Raw genomic sequence first — 18,726 nt, 5'->3', positions numbered from 1 at the left:
AAAATGTAATGCCAAGTACTTTTTTAAAGGTTGTCGCAGAAAGTGTTTCGGACGAACGTGCACCAGTGAAACTGAAATTGTATTTGCCCACACAGTGAATTGACTGAGCTAGATTATTTTATTTCTATAGCATAATTTACAATTTCCCATCGGTTCTTTGTAAATTTTTTTCTATTTTCGTTCTCTTATTTGCTTACTCAATTTTTTCTGTAAAAACAGGCATGAAATTGATTAAAAACCGCTCCTGAACACACTTTCTGATGAAAACCTCGTAAACCAAGACCATCTGTTTAAATATTTTCGCGTAACTGCCATGCATAACTCAAAATTGGTTTATCGACCTTTAAAACGGTAGAAAATTTATATAAAAAGTACAAAAAAATGGTTTAAATATCCCACGAAGACTTCCGTGTCTTGTCGACGACTGCACGAAAGTATTCGTTTGTCCATTACTCTTACAACTATAGATTAAAATTTCAAAGCTAGACTAGTTTGAAGTTGGTTAAGATGGTTTCCTTTACTTGGACTGTATGCAAAATTATATTTATTTGAGGAAAAAATTTGACTTTAGATACAATTTTCATGTAAATCCTATCGGAAGACTTTTTCGAATGATTACATCCCAAGAAACGATCTTAACGCTTTTAAAAGACAAATACTGTTTTACTTTTGCCTTCGAAAGTGCGGTTTATTCCAGCAAAAACTCTTTAAGAACAGGGAATTGTAACAATTTTACCTAAAAAACTGAAAGAACACTAATGTTTTATACGATACACATAAATTTTTCGCACCATCAATGTTTTACCCTCATTTTGTTTAACATTTATAAAAGATGAAAACGAAATAAAAATAGGAAAGGAAAATCGTTAACCTGAAATGTAAAATGAAAAAATTCTTTGTATTTGAAACACATTTATATAAATGAACGTTAATGTAACAAAAAATAAAGGAAATAACGTACAGAATATGTATAGATCTAAAAATAATGATAAAAAAACTTAAATATAAAATACATCACAATTATTCTTATATACATATCTAAAAACTTGTTAGGATTATATACAGTAATAAAATGATTCTGATTAACTAACTTATTTTTATTAAATAAAGGGACATTTAGAATACTCTGAATAAAATACACGAAATTTAAAGCACTTTGCTGAATATTTCCCGAACTGCCCTCGAGGGGAGTTTCGAACCCGGACTGCCCTGCCTTCCGCTGGCTTCCTAAATCGAATAACAACTACCTACTTTGCCGACTAGAAAAATACGGTCCGCAAAAATATTCAGCAAACTACCAACCCTCCGCTGGACTCGCCTTAAAAGGTAAATAGCTGCGTCGCCCCAAAGAACACACGAAAAAACACCCCGTCCACACAAACTAAATTAAATGGCCAGTCGCTGCCGTCTCCGACGCTCTACTCGATCGCCTTCGACATGAAATCCAGGAACCGCCTCGCGTACTGCTCCGGGTCGCAGGTACTTATGCCGTCTACGTTCGAGCCGTACTTGACGGTCTTCGCCGCCTTGGCGGCCTGCTTTTTCACCCCGTAGTGCGTCAGGACGTCTATGATGGCTATGAAGTAGATCTCCTTGACGGGTGCGTGATCGCAGCTCGGGATCGCGTATATGTCCAGCTCCGGGATGATGCCCCCTGGAAAGAGAGATCACCACGAGTTGTACACAATTTTTTTAAACGTGGGTTCAAACGAACTTGCCAATAATGCTCGACACAATCACATTTTGCAAGAGTCTATTCTGGTTTCTTAAATGCACTTAGCATGTAAAGATTTCATAATATTTGTTATAATAATAAAGCCAGGGTGTATACCAATCTGGAAGACTAGGAATTATCGGAAAAATTTATAGATTCGGAAATGATAGGGAAATATCAAGGACGTTTCATGGAATTATTAAAATTCCAATAGTATTCTGTCTTTATTTACGGGATGCTGCTACTGAATGTTACGTTTCTGAAAAGTAAATTTATTACTGAGGCACTTTGATTCGTCTTGATGCGTCGTATGTTTGTTGGTTAATTAAATTAATTAAATCAGTTTAAATCTAAGTTCACATACAGGGTTTCCCGAAATTAGGGGGCAATATTTCTGTGTCGAAAAAGATTACTTTTTATTTATATAAAAGTGGGTCCAAAAATTCTTCCTAAGGAAGTTATAACCACTTAAAGGGACTACTCTGATGATGGTTTTTTTCTAAATAACTCCGAAACCAGTCGAGATAAATTTATAAAATTTGGTAACTAGCTTAACTCTTTATGTGCTCAGTCCGCTACTAAAACAAAATTTACCTTAACTTTTTTATGCATTGACTTTTTTAACTTTTGACTGATAAGTATGAAATTTCATAGTTTTTTATGAAAAATAGGTACCCTTGGTTCATATTAGTAGAATGTTCAATTTTTGTGTAAAATCCGTTTAAAAATAATGTTACATGTCTTAATCTCCGAGGATCGAAATTGTCAATATTTTTTATCGTCACAGATTTTGAATAACAAAAATGCGTTTGATGTTATTGCATTGACATTTCAGTTATTTACTTTTTGTGAATTGTTATTTTCATAGAAATTTATTATTTTTAGTAAATTATTGTTTGACAAAGTAAAAAAAAAACAATTGAAATTAGAAATTATTAAATACAATAAACTAATAAAAATAATTGAAAACCACACTACTAATAAAACTTATCTTTATCTCAATAGTAATTTTTATAGCAAATGCTCACATATTTCCATTTTGCTGAATACATTTTTCAGCTCGACGTCGAATTGCCCGAGAACTCAAAAATTCAAAATTATTTTGTCTTATTTGATTTGCTGCCAAATAAATGAATCCTCTATTGTAATTCTTCCAAAGGATTTATTTCTGTAGCATAAACTACAGCCTTCATCCTACCCCACAGAAAGTAATCGAGAGGATTTAGGTCTAGACACCGAGGTGGCCATGGAATGGGTCCACCTCTACCTATCTACCTGCCAGGAAAATTATTGTTTAACCAATTTATGAGATTATGGGTAAAGTGAGGTGGTGCCCCATCTTGATAGTGTAATGTTAAGCGTCCGTTTAACGGTGTATCATCCAATAGTTCTCTTACATCATTTTGCAGAAAGTTTAAGTATCCTTCTGCATTCAGACAAACGGGAAACTGAATTGGTCCAAGTGGCTGGTCCCCCGTCCCTGTCCACACATTTATTGCAAATCTATTTTGGAAATTTGTGCGCCGTATTGCTCGTGGATTTTCGTCTGACGGGAAATGGGTATTAATAATATCTGCTAGCTCTACATTCGTATAATATTTTCAACTGATAACAATTCACAAAGAGTAAGTAACTGAACTGTCAATGCAAATGATGCCAAACGCATATTTGCTATTCAAAACCTGCGAAGATAAAAAATATTGCAAATTTCGATTCCCACATGTAACATTAATTTTAAACAAATGTTACACAAAAATGGAACATTCTACCAATATGAACCATGAACTATGAAATTTCATACTTTTCAGTCAAAAAAATCGACGCATAAAAAAAGTTATGATAAATTTTACCCCCTCCTCCTGTGTTGGAACGTATGAGATTAAAATTTGTAAATTTCGTTTTAGTAGCGGACTGAGCACGTAAGAGTTAAGTTAGCTACCAAATTTTATAAATTTATCTCAACTGGTTTCGGAGTTATTTAGAAAAAACCATAATCAAATTGACCCCTTTAAGTGACTATAACTTCCTTAGGAAGAATATTTGGATTCACATTTATATAAAGAAAAAGTAATATTTTTCGACATAGAACACCCTGTAGAAATATTGCCCCCTAATTTCGGGACACCCTGTAATTACTAATTGGTAAAATTAAATATGTACATTATCATCCAAACTTTATCATCATACATTTATTTTGAGTGAAATAAAGTTTTCGTTACTAAATAAGAGCTCTTTCACATTATCCGTTTTTTTTAACGGACCGGTAAACAGACGGACAGGTGAAATTGCCGGTCGCGCAAGGTATAAGCATTCATACGTTTGCAGTAAATTTGTTTAGATCTAGTTGAACAGTTGTAGTGAGCAGTCGACTACACTATGAAAGAAGAACGCAAGAAATTAATAATCATGTGATTTACCGTCGATAAAGGCGCAAGAAGTGTCGCCCCAGAAGATTTTGGGTGCATCCAATAAATTTGCAAAGGAATGAAGTGGGCGCTTTCAATACCTTATATCCTTGTTTATTGGCCAATGGACAAAAATTTTTCAATAACTTCCGGATGACAATTTCAACATTTGAGGATTTATTGCAACGAATGGAGCCATACATAGCTCGACAAAATACGCTGATGAGGAAAGCAATTCGGCGATTTCAGTACATTTGTACTGACAGGAACAACACTGAATTGAACGGCTGTAGCAAATTGCATATAAATTTCCTATCGGAACAAAGTAATACGGGCAAGTCTGAACAAGTCCATTAGCCTTCATGTGTTTTTAATAAACAATCCGTTGTTTTCGTCGGTCCGGTAACGAACGACTAGAAACCTATCCGTTAGTGCACCGGTATTGCACCAATTTTTTTACGGACGTCAATAAGTGTGAATGCTCAAATACAACTCAGTCTGTTTCTACAGTATCTGATAATTTCTCCGGTCTGTCAGTTTACCGATCCGTTAAAAAAACAGATAATGTGAAAGAGCTCTAAAGTCATCCTGTAAATGCAGTTAAAAATTTTTTCCCAGAAATTCCTAATAATTTGACCAGGTAAAACAATATTTTCTCTGTTATTACTCAAATATTCACATATTTTTCAAAAATCGGATTAAATTTTGACTGAACGTAAACCAAAAATTCCGTAGAGTTTACACTTATTTGGTATTCAGACAAGTTACTAGAATTTGTTTTTTAAAATCCATAAATAAAAATGTCTCCCATTTAGTGACAAAAAACTTGTGGTCGATCAAAAAAAAAAAATGTGGTCGAAAATTTTGAATTCACAATTAATAAACCTGCAAAGGAAATATCTGGGAATTGTTTTGGTAAAAATTTGATAAAACACCCTGCAAAGCAGAAAAACTAATTTTTAGTCACAAAACAGAACAAAACCAGCTACAAATTTTTGCGGTGCGCTTCAAGGCCCAGTTTATAGGCCCCGAAGCAGTCGGACTAGCATTAATGACCTGTAAAGCACATTCAGTGAAAACGATCACCCGATTGGCCTGCGAAGCTTCCCTAAACACAAACTATCTGTATTCTAATGGAGCTCACCTGTCACTAAATCTACAAACTGGCAAATTGTGCTAAATTTACCTTCATATTGTAGGCTGTGCTCTCGCAGGAACTGCGCCACTGCGTTGGGCGAGTCCGGAGGCGTGTTGAACCCCAACGTCCTGTTCTCCAGGCCGGAACCGGACTCGCTCTCGTCGGAGTCTTGAGGGTTCTCAGCTTCCAGTTCGCGTTCCCGCTGCATCTCCTGCTCGCCCCTCTCCACTTCGTGGATGCCTACAAACAAAAGATGTTTGGTAGATCGCTTCGATAAATCTGTAAATCTGTTTTGGGAGGGGGAGGTTATAAACGAAAACAAAGTATTCCAATCATTTTGGATAATCTTTCGTTTATTTAAAATAATCGATAAGAAAATCCTTATAGTACATTCTTATCTATTATCTTAAATATATGTAGCGTAAATATTTATAAGCGCAGATAAAACGTCAGCCAAGAAATTCAGTTAATTCCAAACTGTCACAAAAAAAATCCCTTCTTGAATCACATTTAGCTGTTTGGGTTACAATGCCATAAGACACGCTCAAAAAAAGATACTTAATTCCTCTCCGACAAAAAAAAAAAAACAAAATACACCCCAACAGACTCAAAAATGTATGATTGCTCTTATTTTGTGCCTGAAATAGCCCTCGACCCTCCTAGACGGCACTGCAGGAGTGTCTGGAAACAAAAACAAATGAATAACAACCGTTTCACGGCTTATGATCACACACAGCAGGCTCTGTAAAACTTTCTTAGGTTGGCAGTAGTTAAAAACTTACCTAACAGCAGGCTGTAATCCATCAAGTGCAGTTTTGTCAGAAAGTCGACGTCAGCCGTCAAAGTTTCCATGAGTTTTTGCTTTGCTTCCTCTCCAATGTAAACCTGTGCAAAAAAAAAAACATTGAAAATTTTGTAAAACTGCTTAAATATCGTTTCACGGACCTTCATTTGTTCGTTTACGAAATCGTTATCCTTCAAAGTGGGCAGCTCCTTTTCCCTTTCTTTCTCGGAGGCTTCCCTATCGACGGTGGAGCCTTTCAGATCAAACTTCCTGTGCGTGCTAAGGTGATTCGAGAAAACATTCCTCATGACGCAAATGTAGTGTTCGACATTGTCGACAGTCAGCCGGTACATGCCGAGATACTGGGGGAGGAGGGTCTTGCCGTGTCTCTCCACAATGTACTGGAAACATGTACAAGTTAACAACGCCCTTCTCGTTAAAAAATCGAAGGAATATTACCGGGTGATAGTGTTTTAAGAACGAGTGCATCCTCTCTACTTCCTCTGAGGTAAGAGTCTTGATTATGAATATTCTGTCATAGCTTAAGTAGAACTTAGCTCCACTTTTGCCAGAAGAATCATCGGGTAAAGGCTGGGACCTAAAAATGTGTCAATTTTGTTATTTTTATATTAGTTCTTGTAAAAAAGATTTCCGTCGCAAACTAAAAGTGCAATGTTTTGCAATTTCCTTCATTAAAAACACAGTTTTTATGAGTGCAGATCTAATAATAAACATTTGTATGGAAATACTACTCGAGCAGGTTATTCATAAGCACATAATCCATCTATTTGCGATAGATATCAAAAAATTGCAAACATAAATATTAAGTACTTAAACACTTGAGAAAGCATTCTTCCGTTAAATTTACAAAGTAAATAAAATCTTATCAGTTTTCATTAAATATATCACATCAACTATAATTTATATAGCACAGTGCATTGTGTTGTAATTTTTAATTAGAAAAAGCATGACTCACATACTTAACTTTACCCTAGGTTTACCGATACTATTTTTAAACGATTTACCCACTGCATAAAAACAATTGTTTTACTACCATATTAAATCGGATTTATATCACTTTATAATTTATTCTAAATTATTCCAGCACCATAAAAAATATTCATAATTACTAACTAGCTCACGGGAAAGGTGTGGACAATTACAAAAAAACCACGGTTGTTTCCTTACCTTGTCAACGACTCTTTATAGTCGAGATCATCGATTCCAAAGCGTTCTCTGATATTCCTAAAGACCATAGGGCAGTATTCCTTCACTTTGAAATGAGAAGGCATATTCTCCCTACAAAATAAAACATCACAATCGGTACCACTATTTTGTCAAGTCACTTACTTGTTGAAGAGATGGTTGTCAATTTTTATTTTCGAATAGGCCCTAAAGTCATCCGGCAGCAGCATCACCGGTATTGTAACGTGCATCAGTTCATTTATCTGCAAAATATTCTCTAAACTTTATGTTGAAAATTGGTAACAGTACTTACAGTGTGGTTGATGCCCCACATGAAAACAGACAAGAAGGGCTCGTTGGCCCTGAATAGCTTCACTTTCTGGTGCTTCACACGGAAGTGTTTCTTTTTTAACTTGGAAGAACTGCTCATTTTGACAGTTAATTTTTTTGCACTATAGGAATTACGTTCGTTCCTATAAGATGTTTACCATATTTCTTTTAAGTTCGTCTCGAGATCGTTATCGTATTTTCTGTATTACGACTATTTACCAAACCGTTTAAAAACGCACTAATTAATTCCTCAAAGGATCATATCAAATGTAAATTGTGAAGACACACACCTTCATTGATTACTTATCGGGCAACATCGACCAGTGACGGAAACGAACGAATAATAAACTGTATTTTTAACAAACTATTATCGCGACGCTGTTGTGCGAACTCTTCTAATTTTAAACAATTAAAATTAGGGTCACCTTACTTTAATAAGAAGTGGGATAAATGATTTACAGGTAAATGGATAAATACGGAGAAAATTACGTATTAATCCCCCTAGCGACAAGTAGGTGTACTTACCAGTAGGTCAAAAGTTCTCCACAGTTAAATTTAGAAAATCATCATCAGATGCCGCCACATGACAGAAATAAACAAAATTATTTTGAAAAGAATGACACTAGTCATTTGTCAATAGTGTCAAGAAGTCAAAGAGTCAAGTAATAAACATCAGTGTCAGCGAAAATAAATATTGGGGATCTATTTTTCTGAAAAAAAAATAGTTGAAAAGTTCATTTATCTAAAAACTAAAATATTCGTATTAATTGTCAAATAACCAATGTTTATGTGCTGTCAGACTTAAAAAGACACTGATTAGTTACTCTTTTGATGCGGTTTTACAAATTAGGTTAACACATCTCTTGAAATCAATAATTTTGTTTGGACCTTCCTATTTTTAAACAAACCCTTCAGATATCTAGGGCAACACACCCTTAAAATGCGCTTAATACCTGGTAATATAACTAATTAATGAATTCGTGTGCCACACCACAAAGTAAATGGTATATTAAATGTACATTGAATAACTTGATATAATGGTTCGTGTGATCTCAGTGCATCATTTTGCCAGCCAAAATGTGCAAACTGTGGAGCAGCCCACTGCCTGTACTGTAGCACCCCCAAACAGATTGCTTTTAGCTTTAACAAGCAACTGTGTCGAAGTGAGAGATTTAAGCAATGAATCAGATGTGCTGTTTTCGTTTCCAACTGTAGACGAAGTCATACAAATAGTGCACTGCTTAAATGGTAAATCTCTACAACATCCTGCTTTTTTGTTCTCACTCTATGCTTTTTAGGTGACTATGTCGCTACTTTAGAGACAAAATTCAATCGTCAGAACAAAGAAACTAATTTTGTAAGGGTTTATATTAATTGGGATAGTATAGCAACACTACAGCAATCGAAAATGACTAGTAGCGGCATTAGCCTAGGATCCTCTGAGTGTGGTATGGTTCAACCCATGCGTGCTAGAATCGCTGGACGTGTTACTCCGACAACTAACCAATCCGAATTGGGCAGTTTAGAGATGATCGAAATTCCCATTAAGAGAAATCCGAATCTTATAGAATGCTGTCAGGTACTTGAAAATGTTTATGATTTTATTGTAGAAAGTGCAACGATGCAGCATCTTTTTAGATTTCTGGTAATCTGTTGATATTAGCGAAGAAAATCATAAACTTGTACGCATTCCAAGTGAGGACCCACGATATTTCCAAATTGAAGTTCATCGACTTTGAAGAGTTACCCCTTATGATCGAAGTATCGTTTAATCCTACACAAGTAGCATTGTGCGAGAATTATATAGCATGTATCAACAGAGACAGCATGCATTTATTTAAGATTTCACAGTTTAACTCCAGGGAATCCACCAATGAATCTAGTACAAATAACGACAATGAATTTAATTTTATTTGTAAGTGTTTTGAATGTTATACAAAATTTAAATTAAAAACATTATTTCATTATTTAGATTCAGGTAGTGGGCCTATAGACTACAAAAAATTATTGCGTGATGAAATGTTGAATACAACCAAGGAAAAAATAACGGTTAATCTGCCAACGATAGTGAAAGAGAACAGTATGGTTCATAAAAACAGCCCGTTTACGTTCAGTGACAAGGAGATGGTAGCTACGATTCGGTCTGCCACTACAGTAGATGTAAGTGCCAAAAAAATATCAAAATGGTCGTAAAATATCATATTTTTCAGAACAAAACGCAAATTTATACAATCCAGAATCTAATACAACTCAAACTGGTTCCGATTATGATAGAAAATGCTCAAAGGCAAGTAGCGGAAGAATTTAAGAGCATGATACTGAAACCGTTGTATATCGATCAGAACCTGAACAAATTGGCGGTCGAATGTGATAATAGATTCTTAAGGAGCGACTATAGGAAATGCTTAAATAGCGTGGCCTGTGTCATTGCTACTCAACAGGAAGGATATTTGTATTACTTCGATGATAGAGGTAAAATACGAACGGTATTACAGTTAAATTTAATTTTATCACTTACTGTTTCAGATCCAGGTGTTGACAAAGACAACTGCATTGCGATATACCCCTTCACGGCACCCGTTTTCAAATTGGTTATGGAGGATTACTTTTTGCATGCACTGACTGAAACCGGTTTAGAATCGTACACTCTGAGAATCGGGCATCAGTTGTGCCGCAACTTTGAAATTGTGGATAACGTGAATTTGGTAAATCACCATGCTAACGCATGACGTGCTATTATAATCATTTCGTTTTAAGGCTTGTCCTCCGATAAGTGATTCCATATGTCTAGTGGGCTTAAGGCCGTTCCTCGGAGTGGAGCAACTGTTAATAGCGGAAAACTATTTAGTTTTGTTGGCTAATTCAGAAACTTCACCTACTCACTCTGTCAGTTCAAACAGCAGGTACGTTAATCGCACTTTAAGCTGTGATTTTATATAAATTTTCAAGTTTTGCGTAGTTCCAATGCGTCGTTCTTCACGTTATACAACTTGGAACTGCCCTCGCCTAAGACGGTCTTCAACGATATTTCTATTGTGGCCAACGTGCATCGCTTTACTTCCGCTTTGACGTATTGTCATTTGTTAAGCGAGGCCCACATGGTGCTCCGCATGGCGCTACTTCTGAAGAAGTGGACGATGACCGACGATAACGTTAAACTTATAATTCAAGCGAAACGTAATAATGAGGATGTGATAGAGACATACAGGACATCCTGCGCACTCCTAGGCGACCACTATATAATGTAAGTTAAGATTCATCTTCGTAGTGGAAAACTTATATGTGATATCTGTAGGTGTTACAATGAAGACGAGTACCGTCTGGCTATTCCTTATTATAAAATGGCAAGAGTAATGCCTTTTGAAGTTCTGAAAAGGGTAAAAAAAGTTCAGGAACAGTCGAACAACCAGGTAAAACATATCTGTATCCTGATGTGAACCCGTTTAATCTCTCTTTTGTTCAGAATACCAGGGGTTTGATCTACTATCTGAAGAAAACACTTTTGGAAATGAAATCCGGTATGGACGTAGACAAGTTTTTCGGGTCGAGCTCAAAGCAGAATTTTTCCGATTCTATTCTGGATTTACTAGAGAATCACGGGTACGAAGATCTGCCGAACTTAATACTGAAAAGCAAAATAATCCGGGAATACTCGACAGACAAACTCATCTGTATTTTAACAGAGAAAATCTCAGAGTAAGTGTATTACTTGAATATCATTTCTACAATTCATGTTTTTCGTTTGCAGTACGTTCTCCAAACCAGCAGAGAAATATCTGGCGTTGACGATTTTGTGTATTCAAAAGTGTAATATGAACAGCGCTCAGGAATACCTGGAGAAAATTACTAAAGACAGCTTGTGCAGTTTGCTGCTGGAAAATTGCGAATTGCTCTTCGAGACCACCTATTCTCTGCAAAACAAGAACAAAGGTGTCACAACATTTTCCGAACTAACCGTCTTGTTGATAAGTGTTTGCCCCGAGCTCCTATCGTTCCTCTTTGTCAGTCTCATCATGGACAAGAAAGTAATTAACCTCAACAAAATCATAAAGGTAAAAGTGGGAAACTAATTCTTAATTTTATCATATTTCTTTTATTTTTCATTCCTCAGGTCTTTTTGGAGTACTTGCCGTCGAGTATAGGCAACGACAGCAACTTGGCAAGCCTGGTTTTGCAGAAAACTCTGGAAATGTACTTCGAACAGTACTTCTCCAAGCCAGAAAACATCGATTTGACCAAAATAATCTACGAACGAGGCGCCAGTGAAGCCATGAAGTTGTTGGTGCGATCCTACCTTTCTCAGTTGCAGATACTTCAGTTGAAAGAGCAGCAAAACCAGAAGGAAGGAAAAAATGGCGAGTAAGGATGTTCGTTTTATAAATTGTATTGGATTTATGTAGTTTTTTTCCAGTTCGAATAAGAAAACTGACAAGTTCCTGGAGGACGAAAACGACGACATAGGAAAAGACAAAGAACAAGAAAAACTAGGTTACAATCAGATAAATAAAACGTATTTTGAGGAACAGATCAAGAAACCTGTCGGATCGTACTTGTTTTCAAATTTCCGTTACGAGTATCTGGACAGGATGCCCCCCTTCCAAATAGAGATACTTTCGAAACTGTATCAGGCCTGCATCGAAAACTACCCCTTGAAGGAGGTTCATCAGCCAAACGAAGAAGCAGATTTGATCCTGAAGAAGTTACAGGCCCTTTTATGCAGCCAGGTGATCCCGAAACAGGTTATTGCCGAAGTAAACGGGTTTTTGTCCGTAAACGAGGGGTTGAGAGGGAACGAAAGTCTGCAGTCGATCACTATGGGGACCAACGATGCCGTTTTGCTTTTGATAGATGCCTGTCCTCAGTGTCTACTACAGTTCGGAAAGGTTGGTATTTGTTTCATATCAAAATAGATTACGCCATGTCATTTTTATATAGTGTCCCAATATTCTATGCACATGGAACTACCATGAGTTTTTAGGAGTCATTGTAAGACAATTTCATTTAACCTTTCATTTAGCCGTTAGAGTGCCTTTGCCTTGATAATAAAATAAGAATTGACGTTATAGTCATCTGCAGAAAAAAAAATACATTTGCTTAAGAGCAGTAGTTAAACTTTGGATTTTTAGACAGCGAATCAAACAAAAACACATTTATCTGTTTTTCAAGGTACAAAATAGACATTAGCATTTAAAATTAGAGCGGTTATGTAAAACATCCTAAAGCAAATTTTTTTCACCTACACTGAATAATGCATGCTTCAATTGAAAACTAAAATCTATAAAGCTGGGCGGCGGCAAACATTGATAAAGGAAACAGTGGACACTAGGGTATCCAATCCCGAGATTTTACCAAAATAATTGGTCCCGGAATCACAGAAAAGATCTCCAGACCTCAAAAGTCCCGAAAACGCAATGTCTACAAGTATAATACCACTGTCATCAGCAACAAAAGCAAATGCATTGACTAAAATAATTTTAGAAGGGAAATGACACTTTTTGAGAATGGTTTTTGTCGTGGTCAGAATCTCGAATCGGAGATGGCATTTTCATTGGCCAGATCTTTTTATACAAAACTTCGATCAAAACTTAAGTTAAGTCCTTAAATGCCCTTGTGGCGCTTAGGTCTTATTTCACTTCAAAGTAATATTTCGTGATATCTCAATATACATAGAAAATGTTAATTTTTTCGTTACAATTACATTTGTTTATGCTGGCTTACTTTATTTTAATATTAACATTATAATATATTCGTTTGTTGTTTCATATATTTTTTATCGTTGATGTTGTTCTGTACTACCAATATTTAAATAAAAATACGTTTCTAATTCATTTTCCATAGAACAACGTAAATTTACTATTAATTCGATTCGCTGTGAAAAAGCAGCTTATTTAAATTTTATACAGAATTAAAATAACACTAAAAAACTATGGAATGCTCTAAGAAGTTTAAATATTCAGAATATTTAAACGTGTTATCGATGTTCCTCACTAATGAGGTAAACAACAATTTTGCCTCCGTATTTAGCCAATCTAATAATTGCACCAATTTATCAAATTGGTACCATACAAACTACTTTAAGGGCGATATAAATTTTAGCTTTAAATTAGCAACAATAACTGATATAAACTTGTTGATATTAAAATTAAAATCTAATGCTTACGGTGCTGATAATATTTCTGCTAAAATGTTGCAGTTATGTATTCCGTTGATTAGCAAGTACATTACACATAATAAATTGTTGTTTAGAATCGGGATATTTTCCTACTGATTGGAAATTGTCTATAATTAGGCCATTAGCAAAAAAATATATGACCCACAAAATTATAACGATTTAAGGCCAATTACAATTATACCAGCTGTCTCTAAAATATTAGAAAAAGTTATTCAGAATCATTTATATAGTTATGTAATGTATAACGGCATCGTGTCTCACCTTTAATCAGGTTTTCGAAAGGGTTATAGTACCACTACTAGTACTTTATTAACAGGTATCACCGATGACATTATTACATCATGCTACAACTTTAATTTTACTTGATTATTCAAAGGCATTTGATACCCTTGATCATCTTTTACTCTGTTCAAAATTAAAATATTACGGTTTTGATAATACTGCTATTAGTTTTTTTAAATCCTATTTCTATAATAGACGTCAAATGGTAATTTTTGATGATAAATGTTCCAATCCCTTGCCTGTTATTTCAGGAGTCCCTCAGGGCTCTATTCTCGGACCAATTCTATTTTTAATTTATACAGCTGATATGTTTAATTGCGTGAAATATACTAAAATGAATTGTTATGCCGATGATACACAACTTTCATTTACTTTTTGTCCAAAAAATATCGACGATACTTGTAGTAAAATAAATTCAGATTTGATATCCCTAAAGGAGTATTCATTAAAAATAATTTAAAATTAAATGCAGCTAAATGCAATGCTATATGTTTTAGTTCTCGTGCAATAAGAGCATTTATTGATGCAAATTTCCAGTTAAATATAGATCAACCACCCCATAGACCCATTAATACAGTAAAAAAATCTCTGTTTAATTTTTGATACTGACTTGCGTTTTAAAGAGCATATAAATTCCTTGATAAAAAAATGCTATGGTGCTCTAAGGCTTTTGTATATGAATATACATATTTTAAATTTTAAAATAAGGAAAAAACTTATGGAAACATTAGTATTGCCAATTATGTCATACTTAAGATATTGATTTCATTTCTCATGTCGCATCAATTCCCAAATATTTTTTGCATAAGTTGTGAATCACCTTGTATATCGGCAAGTGAGTGATACATAGAATATTGCAACCCTTGTATAATTTTATACAGAGAATAATATAATTTAATGCTTTAGGATCGATTTAGCAGAACAGACGAGTGGAAGTTCCTCGTAGCGACCGTTCAAAGAAGAATCTTACGACTGTCTCAAAACGAACAGTTAAAGAGGGTGTGCTTCTTCCACAAAAAAATTCTGAAAGGTATATCAATTCTTTCACTTTGTTCCCGAAATAACCATCTTCGTTTCCAGACATCTTGACCTACGTGGCTTCTTCCATGACATTAGACCAGCTCGTCCAAGTGTTCCCGCAACGGTTCAGCACCAGCAGCCAGGACACTCCCGGTAAAGAAAATCCTAATGACTACGTCACCCTCGATACCGGCAAAAGCGATACTATCGACTACACAGATAACGATTTGGACATCCTGAAGGAGATACAGAACTACGAGCCCTACGTCATCATCTGCAAGGAAACCATGCACGCCAACCAAATAAACAAGCTTATCACCACCACCGGGCAGCAACTTCTATGCACTCTCAATCTGTAAAGGACGGTGGAAGGGATACTCTGCTTTGGCTGTGCGACTCCGTTTAGTAAGGAAAAAATTTACTCAATTTTATAAAAGAGAAATATCAAGCGCCATCTGTTATTTTCTTTTGGCATGTTATAATTCATATGATATACAGCAGAGTTTTCGACTTATTTGAAGAATATTTCCATTCTTTATTATACGAGTAATAAGTGCGCACTTTGTGGGGAAGTACAGATAAGTCGAAAACGCTGTGAACTTATGCAAAATTTAACTTAATTTATATAAAAACAACAAAAACATCGAGTGCGTCTGAATTTAAAGAATGAGTGTGATTTTTTACTTACCGAATGGTTTTTACTGTTGGACACAACGAAACTTCGTTTTCGTTTATTAAATTTTAAAGACGAAGGTGCTAGATTTTTTAGAAAAAGGGGATTTAGGAAAGGAAATTGATCTGTGAAGTAGTAGTTAGGTATTTATTTATTTATTTTGATACACTAATGAAACATTTTTCGTTTAACGACCAAAGATATAGTGAAAATCAAACAGACCCGTATCCATATCAAAACGTAACAGAGTACGTATGGTTTTTAGGTTTTCGTGCACAGTATCTACCAAGAAGTCATATAGTCGCACAAAGCTTTTGGTGTGTTAATTTATTTGATTATATAAAATGTATTTTTAGCGATTTATATTGAATATATATTAGCAAGTTATAGTTAGTAAATTGTACATTATTTTTAGGAAATATTTGTTGTTTTCGCAAAAGCTTGTTAAGAGCTTCGTTACCTATTTATGCCCAAAACGTGTGACGTGTGATATCTAGGAGCTGATTTGCTGAGTTGAGGTTGTGTTTTTGCCACCCAAAGTAAAAAATTATTCTAATTTTAAGATGAAGTTATTTTAATTTGTTTAAATCTCCTGAACGTCTCCAAATTTGCTTTTACGAACATTTAGATTTAGTTTTAATTGTTTACATTTTCTTCGATTCACAGTTTTAAGACTTTTAGTAAAAAGATAACCTTAAATATGTGCCAATTTTATGTTGTACGATTGCCTTTGTTAGTATTTTTTAAATGTTATGTTGGACATGTTTTAAATTACATTCCCTTCTAGTCTGGCCATGTAACTGAAAAATTGTCTTAATTTTAGCTCAATTATTTATGGTTAGAATCAGTAGAATTCTATATAGTTCACAGCATCTTTGTAATTTTATATTTTTTTAAATTTCAATTATGTGGTCTTGACCATAAGTGAACTAATTTAAAATATATATATTGATAGATATTTTTATTATATTGATATAGTTACTCTATGCAAATTAAAATTTTATTGATATATTAAAGTAATATATAAATAAATGTGGAGAAATATCTTGCTTTTCAATTACATACCTATTTTCAATCCTGTATAAAGAAAAATGCCTACAGTGGGAAGAGAGCGTTCTTTTCAAATAAAAAAAAATTCTGAATTAATTTAGGTTTCTAAATCAGAACTGAAGTGAAAATCAAACATATTTATGGAATCAATTTTAAAGCATAATCTTAAGATACAATAAAGGACCTACTACTAAACATTCAGGTTAGGAAATCAGTCGGACCTACATTTTTGATGTATTTCGTAAGTGAGGTTAAGGTCCATTTATAGACAGTTTTTTTGGCGAAAAATCTGCTAACGCGGTTAAATGATGCAGTTAACAGCGGTTTAACATTTTCGACAAAATGAAGTTAACTCGGTTTGGCCAAATTTGTCAAACCGGCAACTGTACCCGTGAGATAGTTTGAATCGAGTTAATAATTCTTTGTCTAATAATGCAAACGTTAGTCTATCAGATTGAAGAGTTTATCTTTTTAAACAATGGATATTTAATAATAGTCATACGTTTACTAGCGTGGCTGTACATTTCACAATAACTATTTAATTTAAACATGAACTTGACGTGTACTTTGTGATTATCGAGGATAAAAACACTTTATCCCAAACCAAAAGAATTTTCGTCAGATCTATCAAGTCGCTAACACTAAACTCCTAACACAAGAAAATTTAAGGTATAGGCGGTAACCAACAATTGTGGTTGGGGTTGCCAAAAATCCTACTTCTACTCAAAATTTCTTTTTTAAATCTTGGTTGTCATGTAGTTACCCGGTACAAAGGTAGGTGTCGCTGGCTTTCAAGTTTCAATTGTTTTTAATGGAAGTGAAATTTTTACAACGCGTGTTTAATGAAAAACTTTGTAATTACTTGTGAAATCGTGAAAATACAAGTTCGAAGAGTATAAATAGGCAGTAGGTAAGTACCTATATGTTTTTTATTATATGTTGTTCATTATAGTACCTACCTAAAAAGTTTTCGTATCATAGTTTTAATAATTTGCGTTCGTTTGTTTTGCTGTCGATCATCATATAAATTTCATGTTTAGTATTATTGTTTAGCATTAGCCACACTACAGACTATAGCAAATGAGATGGAGCTTTTCTCAAATTTCATTTTTAGCCAACACATCAAAAGGTCCATTTGCATGAATTATTTATTTATTTAAATACTATTTACATTATAATACAGCATTACCTATATTGCAAAATTGGTCTAAAAAATTACGCTAACATGCTGCTTAACATAAAACAAATTTCTGACATAAACATAAAGAGTGCGAAAAATAACATAAAATCATTGTATTACATATCCTCTCATCTAAAATAGTTATACTGAAAATTCTATGGTGTTTCTAAATTACCTGCCTAACTATACATATATTTACAAGTACTATATAAAAATATGTTTCTATACATTTAAAATTTTCAATAGGGGGTCGATTAGCTTTTAGAATATCTACAGGGGGTTTTTCATATCGGTATGAACATTAAAATTAACTAGCAATAATAGAGAATGAGTTTAAAATCAATCTAGATCTTTGGTACCACGCTAGAATTTTTTAAGTGTCTAAATCTTTATTGAACACCTTAAATGCAACAAAATAATTAAATAATGCCCACGGATATGTAACGTTTAGGTATGCTACTTTTAAAACCCACTAGTATTTTTAATACATTTTTGAGACAACCGTCGTGTTATACGTCATTATCCTCGAAATGTCTTAAGAAAAAAACTATTTTATCGAAATATTCGTCTAAGAAGACAAATAAAAGTGCGATTTGGTTGTACGCTCTGAATTCTGGCGGCTGTTGACCCCGTCGCATCCACCAAAATCGTCAGTACCACCCGTAAAACGGCTGGTGGCCGAAAGTCTTCGGCGCCTGATGGGCCGGGTATCCGTGGAGGGTATGCTGCATCCCGTTCTGCCCGAACGTGGTCAGTCCCTGGGAGATGGGCTGACCCAGCTGCCCCAGGCTAC

The 18,726-nt window shown here is 34.6% G+C and overlaps 2 protein-coding genes across 3 annotated transcripts; one reads left to right on the top strand and one right to left on the bottom strand.

Annotated features, from left to right (window-relative positions):
* Nucleotides 1-999: 999 nt before the first annotated feature.
* LOC108908553 (phosphatidylinositol 5-phosphate 4-kinase type-2 alpha) lies at nt 1,000-7,944 on the bottom strand. 2 transcript variants are annotated; one of them, XM_018712619.2, is made up of 8 exons: nt 7,540-7,701; nt 7,392-7,489; nt 7,230-7,340; nt 6,501-6,639; nt 6,203-6,442; nt 6,040-6,142; nt 5,264-5,497; nt 1,000-1,654 (listed from the first exon to the last, which is right to left on the bottom strand). In XM_018712619.2, the coding sequence occupies exons 1-8, from the start codon at nt 7,654-7,656 to the stop codon at nt 1,419-1,421; spliced, it is 1,278 nt and encodes a 425-aa protein (XP_018568135.1). In that variant the 5' UTR covers nt 7,657-7,701; the 3' UTR covers nt 1,000-1,418. The 2 variants fall into 2 exon arrangements, with proteins under 2 accessions (XP_018568135.1, XP_018568136.1); XM_018712620.2 differs by having other exon boundaries at nt 1,001-1,654; nt 5,306-5,497; nt 7,540-7,944.
* A 269-nt stretch (nt 7,945-8,213) lies between these two features.
* Nucleotides 8,214-16,674, top strand: LOC108908554. Its single transcript, XM_018712621.2, has 15 exons — nt 8,214-8,804; nt 8,855-9,135; nt 9,195-9,471; nt 9,529-9,716; nt 9,767-10,028; nt 10,083-10,261; nt 10,314-10,459; nt 10,516-10,800; nt 10,852-10,966; nt 11,020-11,252; nt 11,305-11,608; nt 11,668-11,915; nt 11,968-12,439; nt 14,917-15,040; nt 15,091-16,674. Exons 1-15 carry the CDS (start codon nt 8,594-8,596, stop codon nt 15,387-15,389), a joined length of 3,624 nt encoding a protein of 1,207 aa, XP_018568137.1. The 5' UTR covers nt 8,214-8,593; the 3' UTR covers nt 15,390-16,674.
* The last annotated feature ends 2,052 nt before the right edge of the window (nt 16,675-18,726 follow it).

The sequence above is a fragment of the Anoplophora glabripennis genome, unplaced genomic scaffold (assembly GCF_000390285.2).
Source record: "Anoplophora glabripennis isolate ALB-LARVAE unplaced genomic scaffold, Agla_2.0 scaffold207, whole genome shotgun sequence".
NCBI lineage: Eukaryota > Metazoa > Arthropoda > Insecta > Coleoptera > Cerambycidae > Anoplophora > Anoplophora glabripennis.
Note: the sequence above shows the minus strand (reverse complement) of the source record. Positions and strands in the feature narration are given on the sequence as shown.